Source organism: Polistes dominula, unplaced genomic scaffold, assembly GCF_049000335.1.
Source record: "Polistes dominula isolate Pdom_NZ unplaced genomic scaffold, Pdom_raw_medaka contig_19, whole genome shotgun sequence".
Classification (NCBI taxonomy): Eukaryota; Metazoa; Arthropoda; class Insecta; order Hymenoptera; family Vespidae; genus Polistes; species Polistes dominula.
In genome coordinates, this window is record NW_028301058.1 from 3,203,498 (window position 1) to 3,219,095 (window position 15,598).

A 15,598-nucleotide genomic window follows, 5' to 3' on the forward strand; every position below is an offset into this window, starting at 1 on the left:
AATAACGTCTTTTAAAATATATTATAATTAATTTTATTATTAATTATTAATGTAAATTGTCTAAACTAAGTTAACCCCTTGTTCTGCGAACACCGTGCTGTACAAGTCAGACTCGTCATTGCATGTCAAGGTGTTAAAAAAGTCCTAAATTAAACCAAGGTTAAAAAAAGTCCTTAATTTCTCAGCTTTTAAGTAACTGTTCAGTTGAGCGAAATTAAATGGTATTCTTCAGTTGCATCAAGTTCCATTTAATTTGTATATTAAGGGGTTAAAGTATACGTATATCATTTTTTTGAGAAAATAATATGTAATTCTCGTTGAACCCTGCCTTACAGAGAAACAGCACTGCGGAAAATTCAGCAGTGCCTAAGAGGTTAAGACTATGAGCATTAGTTTCGTCATATTCAGTAAAACGTGCGCAATCTTGATAAAAAGAAAAGAAGAAAAAATGTAATGGTTTTCGTCTTTTATACTAGGGGGACTTTTAATCCGTGGAATATGTTTAAGAGAATATTAGTTAAATACTTATGCTAATTTGTAAATTAGCAATTGAATATGCGCGAGAACGTTTAGTGAATCGTATTTGCTACTTTGTTGCGCACCAAATATTATGATCGTGTTTGAACGCTTATAGTGCAATTTCGTACGGTTTCAACATATGCATGTGGAATTTTTTTTCTATTGACTTATGATTTAAAAAAAATTTACATTAATAACAAAAAAATGTGTTATTAGTTTATAAAATGCAGCAAATGTGTTTTTCGTTTGTCAGCCATAATCAAACGTTTTAATTCAAATTTGATGGAAATGTTTTTAACAACTCTGTTATTCGTAATTGTTCGTAAGATCAATTCCAACGAAGAAATCGATGATTTTGTGTCTCTATCTGTGTATGTGTGTTTTATTTTTTTCATGACATTTTTATTTAAATCTTTTCGATATTCAATATTCAATTTTTTCTTTTTTAGAGACCCTTTTTCTCCCTTATCAGAACCGATGAGAGGGGTGAAGTGACGATTAATTCGAAGTAAACAAACACCCAATAACATGCTAATGCGAATCCGGTTTTGGAATTCAATGTCGAAGGACTAGGTTCGACGAAAGGGCTTGAATTTAACGTGAAATTTCAAATGAGGATTAGAAAACTCTAACCCTGAGCAAAATAGTTGCCAACGTGATTCAACGTCTTTCTTATTTTCGTATTCGAAGCATCGAAAATTAGACAATCCTGGAAGAAACAAACAAAATGATTCGTCAAAATTTGAACGACTGGTCTTGTTCCGTACTTCGTAGAATAAATTGTGGTATAAATTATTTTTCTTTCTTCTTATTAAACTTTTTCTTTTAAACGTTGCCGTGTATCGTCTAGATCGATTAAGGGGGTGGGAGATAGAGGAAGGGGGGGACTCAACCGATGTAGAATTAAAAGTAAAAACAGAACGAATCAGAAATCGTAGAAATTCAAGATAAAGATGAAAATCGTTGGTCCGTGTTTCAGAGAAAATTGTGTTTTCCTAGAGTGCAACACTGGTATACACCGTGCTAGCACGTATTCCGTGTTTCCATGTAACTTACGTTGACATGCGTCCTTATCGTTTATTCATACGATTCAAGCGCGACTCTTGTGTACATTTCTAAGTGTCAAAGAAATCGGATTCATGAGTAGGAAACTATCCCTTTCCCCCTTCACCTCTCTCTTTTCCCTATCTATCTATTTTTTTCTCCTCCTCTTCATTTTCTTTCTTTGTTTTTCAATAAAAAAAAAGGAAAAATATAATTGGAACTTTTATTTTAAAAATGACCCAAGTCCATTTATATTTCAAATTTAGATACTTAAACGTCTGGGTTTCAATGCAATTAAAAATATCCAACAGGATATAAATATATCGTACTTTTTAAATAGTAATTCAAATAAAAAAGAGTTAAATTTATAATTCCTACATTAAAATATACATAGGAATTATTTAATTAATAATATGTGTCTTCTTACCAAGAATTGACCGAATAAGTTACTTTCAAAATTAACACAAATGGAACTGGAAGTGTTAAACAAATAACTGACAAATGGACTTAGGTCAATTCAAAATAAATGGCATAATTGTGTTCACAAAAATTTAGATATAACTTTATTATGATAATAAATATTATACCAAAATCTTTATCGAATATACTATAACGTATATATATGAATTCTATTGAAATCTGATAATGTTTTTCTTTTTCCTTTCATCAGTCCCTTTTTCCATTCATATAGGTTCCTCTGGACAAAGGGCCAAGGCAAGGTAATCATCGAACAAGTAGGAGGACTCGTAGAAGAAGAAAAAGAAGAAAAGAAGAAGAAGAAGAAGAAGTGGAACACACCGGTGTGGTGGTACTCGATTATAACAACCCTTTTCACAAAGACCTTCCCTGTTCGTTTGCAAAGGACCGTCGCTTTAAACAACGCCTCGAATGCGACACGAGTCGGTGAACAAACACGATAGAGCGAAAAGTAGGTTGCCGGGACAGTAAACTTTTCCTTTCACCCCGCTTACCCGTTCCCACCCATCCCTTTTAGAACCCTTTTATCATTCCTTATCACCCAGGATGTACCACTTCTCTTTTCCCCCTACTCCCAACTACCTTTCACTTGTTGTTAATTAATGCGAATCATGGCAAGTGTCGTACAACGATCGAATAAACCAGACAAGTACGCTCGTGTGTGTGTGTAAGAGAGAGAGAAAGAAAGAAGATGAATATATTTTATTTGACGAACATTTTTCAATAGATCGATCCATCGAAATTCTATTTTAACATTGTACTTTTGCAAAATCCATTTAATGTTTTAAAGAAAAATAACTTATCAATGACGTTTGTGTTGCTAATCAATTCACCCCTTATACTATCATTTGAATGCATGAAAGATTGTATGCAAATAAAACGTAAAATGTCATGTTAATCTAAAGTATTACATATAAATCTATCTGATTTGTAATTAAACATTAAAGACACGACTTTCATTTGATTCTTTTCGCCTAACAAATGTACAGATAGTAACGAGATAGAAAAAGATACAAAAATTGTCTGTTAGTGTTGAATTTTCTCTCTCTCGAAGAAGAAGAAGAAGAAGAAGAAGAAAAGATATCGGAGAAGCGTGTAGTAGGATATTATCCTTTTCATTCCTAGTTTGTTCTAAGGCACAATATAGAAAAGTGTGTATACACGTTCTTCTGTAAGAAGAAGAGGGAGAAGAAAAGGTAGATAGAAGAGAAATCAGTGAAACGCGATTTTGTCTCTGGTATCCAAGGAGGATGAGAATGCACTGGAGAACGAGAGGGGGGAGACTAAAGGGGGAAAGCTGAATCGTCTCTAGCAGATGCAGCACGCGACGCCGATACAATTTGGGGCTTTACGCCCGAGGCATGTGACAATATCACGGCTATGTGCAGTATATACGTGCCGTGCGTGAAGCACTGCACCAGAGAATGCTTCTGCCTATCCACAAACACAGACTATGTATAGACTAGTATAACTCTCTCTCTCTCTCTCTCACTCTCTCACTGTCTCTCTCACTATATCTCCATCTCTCATTCTCACACACTATGCTCATAGACTAGTACCGCAAGCCAGATTATAGCCAAGGAAACGCTTCCTACCTAAGACGATGGGCGTCTATTGTTGCCTACTGAAGATTTTTCGTCTACTATTTCACACCTCCTCCATACAATTTTCTTCTACTCTCCTCTCTTCTCCTCTCTTTCTACTTTTCTCGTTGGATCTTTCATGAATTTTTCTCACCAACGACAATTCTACTGAAAGAAACCAAGCATTACTAGAAGGCTTGCTTGATTTGCATTCAACTACTGATATCCTCTTCCGAATTTTCTTCTTTCTTTTTTTATTTTCTGCCTCGTTGAGCTCTTATCTGACAGAGTTATGCTATACATATGCATGTATGCATGTATATATTATTATAATACTAGTACTACTACTATTGCTATTGCTATTACTATCATTCGAAAATAAAGAATAGCAAGCTTCGAGAGAGCTTTTGGTAAGATTTGGTTATAAATTCTGGAAACAAAATGTCCTTTCCTTCACTAAACTCAAAGCAAAAGGAATGAAAGAAAAAGAAACGTAATTGTCTGTTTCTTTTTTCTTTTTATTATTATTATTATTATCATTATAATTTTGTAGACAACACCTTTGAATAAAAGAATCAAAAGACGTGTTTGTTGGTCACTCGAGTATTTATCTGTGATACTTTTATCTATGTTTTTCTTTCATATTTGTCTGGGAGAAAATAAAATTAGGATTTGAAGATCACGATCTCGATTTTTTAACAATGATACGATACCTTTTTCAAAGGATAAAAAGGTTAAACAGTCGTCGTAGGGGAAGGATAACGATCATCATGTTGGTTGGCTCACAATCAGCTATAAAAGATGGTGAAACGTTGAAACCTAACAATAGTATCACGAGCTTTCTATACTACTCCGATGTCTCGATTTCCCGTCCGTGGCTTCTGTAAATCTTCCTGGGACTTTCCTACCAGCTTTGGGATTGCACTCCTACTGCTTCACGCGGATTTTGACCGTTTCTACTCAATGCTTTAGACGAAAACCAACGAGTACAATGTTAACGTTACGTTATGTTACGTTTGCTGTACGATGAGAAAGAGAAAAGGGAAAAAGAAAGAGAGGAGAGAGAGGTTGAGAGAATCTAGGAAAAATGGAATATTATATATATATATATATATATATATATATTTCTATCTTTACTAAAGTACCAGGTACCGGATTTAATTTTTCTAAAAGCTCAACGACAAGAAAAGGAACTAAAACATACGTATGGGATCCAGCGACCACCATGACAAATACATAAAAAAAAGGATATGTGAAAAAGACAACCATGGGTCCTAGAAAATTTATTGGAGAGAGCAGTGTAATGGAAAGAGAAGAACGTGAGTTTTAGATCTTCTAGTTTTAAAAATAAAATTTCCAAACAAGGATCTATATGATATGCGAAAATATGGCAAGAGAAACATCATGGTTATCTTATGGTGTTTTCTTTTCTTACCAAATCATAAACATAAATGTCAGTTTCAAAAAATATATATTAAGAAACAACAATAGCTTAGTGGTTACAGCCGCTAGTTAGTAACCGAGGGGATCGTGGGATCGAATTCTATCGATGGTAAAAATATTTTTTAACGGATGACGTCATACGCAAAAGGATGACCATTTCTCTCGTCATATTTTCAAGTTTCATTATCAATTTTGAAACATAGAAATATAATTAAACATATTCATTCCAAGAAGCAGATGTAGCCAAGTTGGTAGTCATCTGCTGGTAAACATGGATCGTAGGATCGAGTAACCCCTAGTCGCGAAAATAAAAATTAATCTTATTTAAATTAATTTTTACGCAGGATGGAAGAGGAAAATTCTAGGAAAATGGCGTCATTTCTTGGAAATTCCAAAATTCTAGGAATCGCCTAATATCATGCTACCTCCAATGACGTCATGTGATCCTGATACAAAATCGAATTTTCGACAAAAATTTGAAAATTTTCTTAAAATTTGAGATTTGTAACAGGATCACATGATGTGCGAGAAGGTGGCATGTGTGAAACCTTTTTTATATTTTTTAAATCCTACTTTTCTTATTTAAGTAACTTTTCTTTCTTAAGAAACTTAGTTTTTTAAATATCTTCATTGTTTAGAAAAAAAAAATAAATATTTTTTAACATGAGAAGAATAGGATACTCTAGGGGGTGGCACAATTTTTAGTGGACACCCCTCTATCCGCACATACCATATATACAAATAATATCAGGGGGTGGTCACTATTTCGTGGCCATCCCTCTGTCTGTACTTATTGCTTACTGTATATAAATATAAATAATACCAGGGATGTGGTGCCACTGCTTTATGACCATTCCCTTCCTCACACCCCTATCACTACGTCATCATGATATCATCATGCATAAAAATTAATTTAAACAAAATTTTATTTTATTTTCGCAACCAGGAGTACTTGATCCTACGATATCACGGTTACCAGCCGATGACTCTACCAATTGAGCTACCGCTGTTACAAAATTGATAGTGGAACTTTAAAAAAATACAACAATGAGGTTTTTGTCGTGTGTCTTCTATTTGCACATAATGTCATCTGTTAAAAGATTTTTTTTGCAACCAAGAAGACTCGATCTAGCAATCTTGGGGTTGCCACCTAGCCACCGGCTGTACTCACTGAGCTACCGCAATCTCTATAGACTTTAGAATCTCTATTTGTATTTAATTTGGTAATAAAAGAAAACTTACTTTAGCGTTGTACTATTTTCAATTTGTTTTTCTGTTCTGTAATATAAATATTTTGTTTAGGAATTATTTTGAAATGATAGAAATACTTTTAAATAATTGTTTAATTTAATTTGAATGTATTTTATTAGTTTCAATTTCGTACAGAAAGATACTTTTTACATTTCTTTTATGTTGATTTAATTGTTAACCCTTTGAATGCTATAGACGCATATATGCGTTTAGTAAAAATTACTAACCTTATAATTCGTAGCATATACGTGTTTGTTAATATTTATGTAAAGGAATTTAATATTTATATGAATTAATTAAATTATATTCAAAAACAATACATTTAATTATTAAATATAATTTATTACTAGAATCTGGTTAATAATAAATTATTCTATTCCTACAAAAGATTTTAGGTGAAGGTATTCAGCACTCAAAGGGTTAAGTTAAATAATATATAATATATAAAAAAAAAATTAAATTAAATAACGTACTATGTTGTTCTTAAGATGCTGCTATATGCTGATAATCTATTGGATGTCATGATTATCCATCTAGTGTCAGGAAACTTGAAAGACAAGAAACACACTTGGATATGATGGGAATAGGATATTTTTCCAATTTATTCCAATAGTATAAGGTGTGGCTGTAACAGCAATATATAAGAAAATATCACGATTTTCTTTATCACTTCTTCGCACATCATGTAATAATCCTTTTAAAAAATTTAATTATTCCTGAGAAAAGTCTGAAAATTTCTACTGAAAGAAAATGAAAAAAAAAAAGAAATAAAAATGTATAACTACTGACCATGAGAATATAAGATATACCAGGATAGCTCAATGAATCCTTATCGGTGTGTAATCGACGTGAGTAAAAAGACAGGTCTACGTAAGTATTTATTTCCGTGAAACTAGATCGTAACAAATACGAGTATAATCTTCACTTCTGTCTCTTTCTATTTAACAACTCTAACCAACCCCTAACTCTAACTTTTTCTCTTTATCTTTGTCTTTTACTATCACTAAACGTACCCTTGGTGGATAGATAGATATCAGCCCTGTCGTCGGCTTGAAATTAATTTCGATGTACTTTCCGTTCCAAGGTAGGGCTTTCGAATCTAGATAAGAGAAACCCTCCCTACGATCTCTCTCTTTCTCTTTCTTCCTCCCTCAAACCACTTCTACTACGACCCTTTTGTTAAGCGAATTTCTCCCTAGAGCGATACAGGTTACACGGGTCTAACTTCTCGCAAGGTGGCACGCCTATTTAATGTACCTTTCGACTTGAGCCTAACGCCCTTTTAACATACGAAACCATACACAAACAAGTGAACACGAAAAATGAACTTATATACACATACGTAAGAAAATAAAACGAAAAAGAAAATGTGAGATAACAAATGGGTAATTTAAAGTAAACAAAATAATAGGAAAGTGAAAGAGAGAGAGAGAAAGAGAGAGAATGAGAAAAGAATCCGGTACACGATGTAAGAAACAAAAAGATAGATAGAGAGAGAGAGTGAGAGTGAGTGAGAGAGAATGGATCGGTTAATCAACGTCGCTAACGATCCTCCTTTTCGCTCTGGAATTCGACAGGAACGCTATATCGGCACCGAGAGAAATCAAGGGTGTCGACGTGTAGGAATTAATTCCAGAGTGCCAGGACGCGTCCTTTCCCTGAGAATGTTTCGTCAAGAGAGATAGAGAAAGAGAGATGAACTATAGAGATAGATAGATGGATAGAGAGTAAGAGAGAGAAAGGGAGGAAAGGATAACGTAAAGGCGTTTATCGGAGCTTCGTCGTCGTATCCCTGATACTCCGTCGAGGAATTTCGCCCTTCGAATCGCGAATTTTATTAAACGGCGGGCTACATATTTTAGCGACATTCACTCCTATCCTCGTACTTCATCCTTAAACGAAGAAGATTGTGGAATAAGGAAAATAAGAAGATGAAGAGAAGGGACAACTTGGAAAGGTGCTGCTAAAGGTTGCTAAAGGTAGTGGTTGCGATGGTAGTGGTAGTGGTGCTGGTGGTGGTTGTAAAGGGGGTATATATATATACTTGATCCTTTTACCTCCCCCTTTCCTCCCAGTTGTCCCTCCATCTTCTTCCTATATATATTGAGGGGTTGGAAGGTAGAAGGGGTTGGGTGAAATCGAGGAATGTCGGCGAGTTATTTTAGGCTTTCACTCTCGTTCCGTTCCACGAAGAAGCTACACTGCGTTTTCCACGAGAACGTAGCGCGTTTACGTGGCGTAACGAAATAATGAAGAAGGGCACCTCCCTTCGGCGTGCCACTACCGTAATGTTCCAAAGGAGGGTGAGTCTCCGTCTCTCTCTCTTTCCTTTTTTCTCTCCCTCCCTCTCTCTCTCTCTCTCTCTCTCTCTCTCTCTCTCTCTCTTACGTTCTCTTTTTTTTCCTTTTTTTTCCTCCTCGTACCTGCACTGCCTAAGCTTACGGTTGGAAAGCTCGAGAGAACTCGTTGAAGAGCTTGCTGGCGTTATTCTTCTCTAACGAAGGTATATGCGGGATACGTTCCGTGCGTAAGAATGATGAAAAGAAGATAAAAAAATAAAAAATAAAAAAAGAGAAAGAAAGAAAACGATAGAAAATGTAATTTAAAGAACGCAACGGGGGGTAAATCGCGTAAGTTCGTTTTATTTTGTTTCTTATTCCTCCATATCATAATATATTAAATATATTTAAATAATGAATATTTAAATCGTTTTGTTTTTTTTTTTTTTTTTTTAGGAAAAAGTATAAATTTTTTAACCTTCTAATACTTATAGATGAAATGAAAAATTTTAGTACTTGTATACACGTGTGCGAAGAAAGTGTAATTATTCCAAAGAATGAATTGACCTGTTTTAGTTTTCTTTTTTTTTGCTAGTATAAAACGAAAAAAAAGTAGGACTAGCAATGTCTCAATTTCCACTGCATTCAAGAACAATAGAATTATGCGAATAATACGGGAGGTTCGGGAAGGGGTCAAAAGAAGATACAAGGAGGATATAACGGGAAAAGCGTTTATATCCGATTTTACAGCTTGACATGCTCCAAACGTTTTGTTCGGAAGTTCGTATTGTACTTCTTTTTCCTTTTTATTTTTATTTGTCATTTCTTGTATAGAACGCACGTATAATTTATAAATTAATCGTTCTATACTTAAACGATTAATGAACGTTTAATAATAATTATTATTATTATATAACGAAACACCCAACCAAAATAATAATAATAATCATTAATCATTATCGTCGTCGTTTCCATTGTTTCTATTATATTTAAAAAAAAAAATACTTATGTCAAACGATAAATATAAGAATAATAATAAGAAGAAGTAGAAAATTGAAATAATAGAAGAAATACTCACGTGTTCTCCTTTTGATCATTGTTGTTACTCGAGTGGGATGCAGGCGGCGAGGGTTGAGTTTGTTGTTTCGAATATGGATGATGATGGTGTACGACGTTGTTGTTGTTATGCATGTGAACCTTATTAGCGTTGCTGTCGGTAGGCGAACTAGGCGAGATTTTTCCCGCCAGGGCGTTCAGTGATTGAAGCATTTTCATTGGTGTTCTCCTTGTAACCAGCTCTCCTCTGTCCCTCCTTCTCTCCTCCTCGTTTATCCTTAAGGAAGACAGGATTACTGTCTTTTACGGTTTGAAGGTTTGCAACCCCCAAACCACCTTGCTAATTAAGATTCACGAATCGATACTATCAAGAACGATGATGATCCTTTTACACCGTATACATACACACACACATATAATTTATATATAAAATATATATATATATATATATATATATATATATATATATATATATATACGTGTGAATATATATGTTAAATTAATGTAAGTGTACTTTGATTGATGTGACGAAAAACACGATACAGATATATGCACGACACACTCGATTGATTTTACGCACACTCGCGACGAACAATTTATATTTTTTTCACGATTCTACGGGTAATTGTTTCTTTCCTTTTTCTTTTTTCTTTTTTCTTTTCTTTTCCTTATATCTTTCTTTTCTTTTTTATAATTATTTATATTTGTTGAGGAATTATATCCGCAATCTAATCCAGCTCTTCTAGAAACGTTCACGTCTCAACCGAGAAGAGATAGCACGGCCGAAGGCACTGGAACTTCTGTGAAGTAAAATTCGAATAGGATGACGTTAGCGTGAGAGACAGATAGTAAAGATGCTCAAGGAAAAGATACTACTACGATCCTAATATATTTTTTATTTCTATTATTCGATTTATATTCAAATAAATAAAAAATTCGACCGACGCGACGTTAAATCGTTGTATTTAAATTATATATGCTTTATTTAAATTATGATTTTTTAATTTTTATTTTATTTATTATAAAAACAAACAAACAAAATAGAAAATTCCTCCCAAAAATACGTATGTCATGAGTGTTCAAAATATATATGCATATACGAAAGATTAGAAGAATAACAAGAATAAAAATAAGAATAATAATAATTATTATTATAAAAAGAAGAAGAAGAAGAAAGAATGAACGGTCCGATGACGACGGGAAATATCAGAGGAAAGAAGTGAAAACGGGGATAGGAACGAGCCGAGTTACGTTCTTACGTTCGGTGGCCTTTTACGAGGAACTGCTTTACAACGAGTCAATTAAAAGTTTAAGTTTAATTAGAAACTCAGCTTGTGTGTGCTTGTGAGAAAAGAGAAAATGTCGAGACGAGACGAAACGAGACGAGGAGAGACGAGATGAGACAAGATGAAACGAAACGAAACGAAACGAAACGGGTAAGAATGAAAGAAAGAATGAATGAATGTGAATGTAAAAAAGAAAGAAAGAAAAGAAGAGAGAAAATTGAAGGAGACACTGGTCTTTTCATTCTCTCTCTCTCTCTTTCTCTCTCAGTCTTTCTAATTTTCATGTAATAAAAGATCTTCCAACAATATAAACCAAAAACCCTAAATCTTCTATACCTATCTTTAAAAAAACATACTTCTAACTTGATATAATTAAAATTCATTTACCAAAACGCATTTATCTATTTATCTATCGAATGTTGTCCATCTTGGACTAAAAAAAGGAAAGGAAAAAAAACTAAACATTACGAGTAACAATATAAACTTATTTCTCAAAAAAAATATAAAAAATATTGGGTTGTTCCGAAAGTAATTTCGTTTTTTTTTTTGTGAAAATGAAGACAATGTTTGTTTCGAGGTTAAACCTAGGCCTTTAAAGTGAGTATAAACAGTTGAGTTTGATAAATTTAACCTCTCACCGACCTCACGTGTTGTTATTTGCCAATTTGTATCAACTAATGCCTTTATTGTGTCAAGAAAAAACGAAATTACTTTCCGAACAACCCAATACATAGAAATCTATGGGAGAAAGAAAGAGATGGAAGAGTGGTGAAAGGGCTCAATTCATGATAGAACAAAAATTACGTCCTACGAACAAAAAAAAATTATAATCGATCTATTGACGAATCGTGAAACAAAACAAAAAATAGAATAGTTATTGAATATATTTTGCCGAACGAAAAATTGTACAAGTTTTAAGGGGGAACATGAAAAAGAAGAGAGAAAAAAAAGCCAAAACGGAGAGACCAAGCGAGAGAGAGAGAAAAAAGAAGGAAAGATGAAAAAAAAGGTAAAAAAAAAAAGGAAAAAAAGGTTTAAGAGGAGGATGAGAGAAGGATGAAGAGGAGAATAAGGAGAAAGGGGTGGAAATAAGGGTGGGTAGGTAGAGAAGTCAGGAGAGGAAAAGAGCAGCACCACCAGAGTACCACCACCAGTACCACCACCAGCAGTAGAACCAGCAGCAGCCTGCGGGGCCAAGGAGAGAAAGAGAGAGAGAGAGAGAGAGAGAGAGAGAGAGAGAGAGAGTAGGTTAGCACGAAAAGAGAACTCGTCTCTTGGGACGGCTCTTAAGGCTTTTGTCCTTCGCACCTCTCGCTTTCCTACTCTTTAACGTTCTTCACTCTGCCCCTTTCCTCTTCCCTCACCTCACCACCCTTTTCCCCACTTCTTCTCTTCCACTCTCTCACTCCTTTACTCTTCTACCTTTTCTTTCTTTATTTCTTTCTTTCTTTCTTTTAGTTTGGAGTCTTCAACGTTGGCTCTCTTTTGCCGCTGGCCACTTCGCGCTCTAAAGCGTCAAATTAAAAACTCGAGGCGCCGTGAAAACGACGATTAAGGGCTTCCACGGTTGCGATTGTTCGTTATCGTCCTTTGCTCCCATGGTAGCACCTCTCTCTCTTTCTCTATCTTTCTCTATCTCTATCTCTATCTCTCTCTCACGCTTCTCCTATATTCTCACTTTTTACCTTTCTCGTTCTCCCCTTTTTTCTCCTCCTTCCAATTTTTGTTCTTTCTTCTCTCTCTCTTTCTTTCTTTCTATTTTTTTGTCTGGTAACGTATATTTATATATATCTATGTATATATATATATGTTTTATTTATCTATCTATCTATCTAAGATTTTTCTTTAATAGACTATCTATCTATCTTCGTTAATGGTTGTCCCGATAAGAATGCATGTATATATAGGACAAGTCAGCATAACACAGGTTTTAAATAAAATGTAACAATTAGCGTTTTATTACTCGCGACGATATCACTGTAATTAAAGTGAAACGATGATGACGACGATCTCATCGACGGCACCTGAACGCTTAGACTGACGAGAACGGCCCGGTTAGCAGCCATCGTATCTCTGGATAAGCCCTTATCAGTACCCAGAGTCCCCCCTTCAGTCCCCTCTTCATCCACCTCTCCTGAAACTCTTCTTCTTCCTCCTCCTACTCCTACTCGTCCTCCTTCTCTTACACTTGTTAACGAACGACGGTTATACTTCTCAGTAAGACACAGATCACATCAACGTTATCAAAGAGATTTCATATGTATATATATGTATATATGTGTGTGTAGATAGATAGATATAATATGTATACATATATTTGTATGGTTATACACTTAAAACGTATCTAGAAACGTGTTAAGTATACACGGTATATTTTTTTTTTTTTTTTTTTTGAAAAAATACACTAGCTGACTGATTGGTTTGGTTGGTTGATTGGTTGGTTTATGGGTTTTTCTTAGTGATAAATCTTTCCTTTATTGTACCAGCAAATTTTCAAAGTCCTGCTTTCGCAAATTAAAAAGGACAATATATATCCTTTGATAATAACGTTAGTGTCTGTGTATCTGTGAGAAAGAAAGAGAGTTAATCGATTCTTATAAACCCAACGTGCTTCTTCTTTTCTTCCTTCTTCTTTCTTCTCTTAGGATCTTCTTCAATCCTCTTCTCAGGACACTCTTTTTCCTATCTTTTTCACTATTATTTCGTTCCTGACTTGATTTTCCACTTCTCGAATGAGAGAGATGACGATGATCCTTATGCTACCTTTAGACTAGAAGGTAGAAAGGTGTAGTAGTACAGTCGAGGATGAGAAACCTCCTCGATCTTTTACGAGGATTCCCAAGTATCGGCCATTGTCATCTGCAAGGAGGAGCACCCCGTCGTCATTTCTTTTTTATCGTTAGTTATATATTATTTACCTCTTTTTTTTTTTTTTTTTTATTTCGAATATTCTATAATCATTTTTTACAATCACGTTCACCGAGAAAGATGGTTCCAGTCATTTTATTGCAATTTCTTTTTGTTTTGTTTTTTAATTAAATCGAACAATTTTTTCATATCGTTTTTTAAATGTTAAAATATTTTATTTACGTAGAATGTTTCTTTTTTATATTTTAATAAGGATTGAGTTCATCGTAAGAGGACGATGTGTTATTTGGAAAAAAAGCAAACGATTACGTCTAAAATGTGTACTATGTATATATATCGTTTATCAATCTTACTTTCAAATGTGACGATATTACGAAATGTTAGAAAACGAAAAGAAAAAATAAACGAAGCGATACAAAGTGTAAGAGAAGATGGTTTTGAGATTAGATAAAATGGTGTTTTATTTTTATCTTACCATGTTCGAAACGTTCCCTTTTTAATACCTCATGAAACGCCTATCGATATTTCAATCGACTATTATAATACACATATATATATAATAACAGGTCTAATCATTTAGAAATAATACGCTCAACAGAATTTACGTTTGTAATAGTAAACAGGTTGCATTTAAAAATAGAACAACAATAATCTATGCAAATGAAACGCACGCGAGTAAATCGTTAAACGAGTTATTATCTACAAGACTATAAAATATATTTTAAACGACTTCGAAACATTTTTCTTTCTTTTCTTTTACTTCTTTTGGTTCGGTAAATAATGACGAACATAGTTTTATCGTAAAAGTAGTAATCTTAAATCTTGACAAAATATAAATTAATTTTGCTCAACACGTTTGTAACAAACCTGTAACGTGTACGAGTGTACACGTTATGTGTTGTTAACGAAAATGAATTATTTTCGTGAATAGAAAAGCACTGGTGGGGTTATCGAGAAACATATCTAAAGTCGTAGGATAGGAAGAGTATAGTAATCGTTTGCTTGAAATTCAGCAGCACTAACAGCACCCAGCAGTACCAGCACCAGCAACAGTAGCAGCAGGTTGTTGCTTTTCTCATAGAAATAATAATACCAACGACGAAGTGGATATTCGTTATTGCATACCTAAACAAGAGTATTTATTTGCTAGACGAGAAACACTGACGTTTGCTGCGAGTCGACAAAAGAGGTATTGTTCGACACTACGGTATCCCATCTAGCTTTATCCAGTTCTCCTATTTATACGAGCTTAACTAAACATTGTATCACAAACTTCACGCATGGTCAACGAGAAGAACCTCCCACGACCAGAATTTCGACCCAACCACTCAGTTCTCCTCGTTATCGCGAAACGAGACCAAGATTTTCATTTTGAAAATAGTATTTGATTAATATCATCATTTTACTCTAACCTCTTCAGAGACGATATTTATATGGCGGAAAAAAAATGACTTAATGTTTTTTTTCTTTTTCTCAAAGTGTACATCGTAAATAACCATTACTAGTGCAGTTAAACAAACAAATGTTTACTTCTCTGATTGAGTTATCAAATTTTTGTTGTATTTATTATTGACATTAACTATAATTATAAAAAACTAAACGTCCACATATGTGCCCAAGGGCGTGAAGAGGTTAAGTTATAACACTTTTTTACACAATCATTCGCCCATTGATTATTTTTATAAATAATCTAAAGAAAGGGGTGGTGGTGGCTAGAGGATAAAAGAAAGAATACGTATTTTTTTATTTTGAAAAGTTTTAAAAACGTGGTTAACAATATATTACCACATTG

At 34.0% G+C, this 15,598-nt stretch overlaps 1 protein-coding gene across 29 annotated transcripts in view; it reads right to left on the reverse strand.

Annotated features, from left to right (window-relative positions):
• Positions 1-15,598, reverse strand: part of LOC107065823 (CUGBP Elav-like family member 1-A) — a 402,374-nt gene that overhangs the window by 333,891 nt on the left and 52,885 nt on the right. For 22 of the 29 annotated variants that reach the window (XR_016177710.1, XR_001475649.2, XR_001475648.2 and 19 more), the window contains one exon: positions 9,675-9,929. The exons of 1 other annotated variant lie outside the window; for it this stretch is intronic. Coding sequence is in view for 25 of the 28 variants with exons in the window: in XM_015319840.2 (XP_015175326.1) it covers positions 9,675-9,929 (255 nt within the window). In the remaining 3 variants the exon portion in view is untranslated. 6 more of the 29 variants (XM_089175834.1, XM_089175833.1, XM_089175835.1 and 3 more) reach the window with 5 other exon arrangements.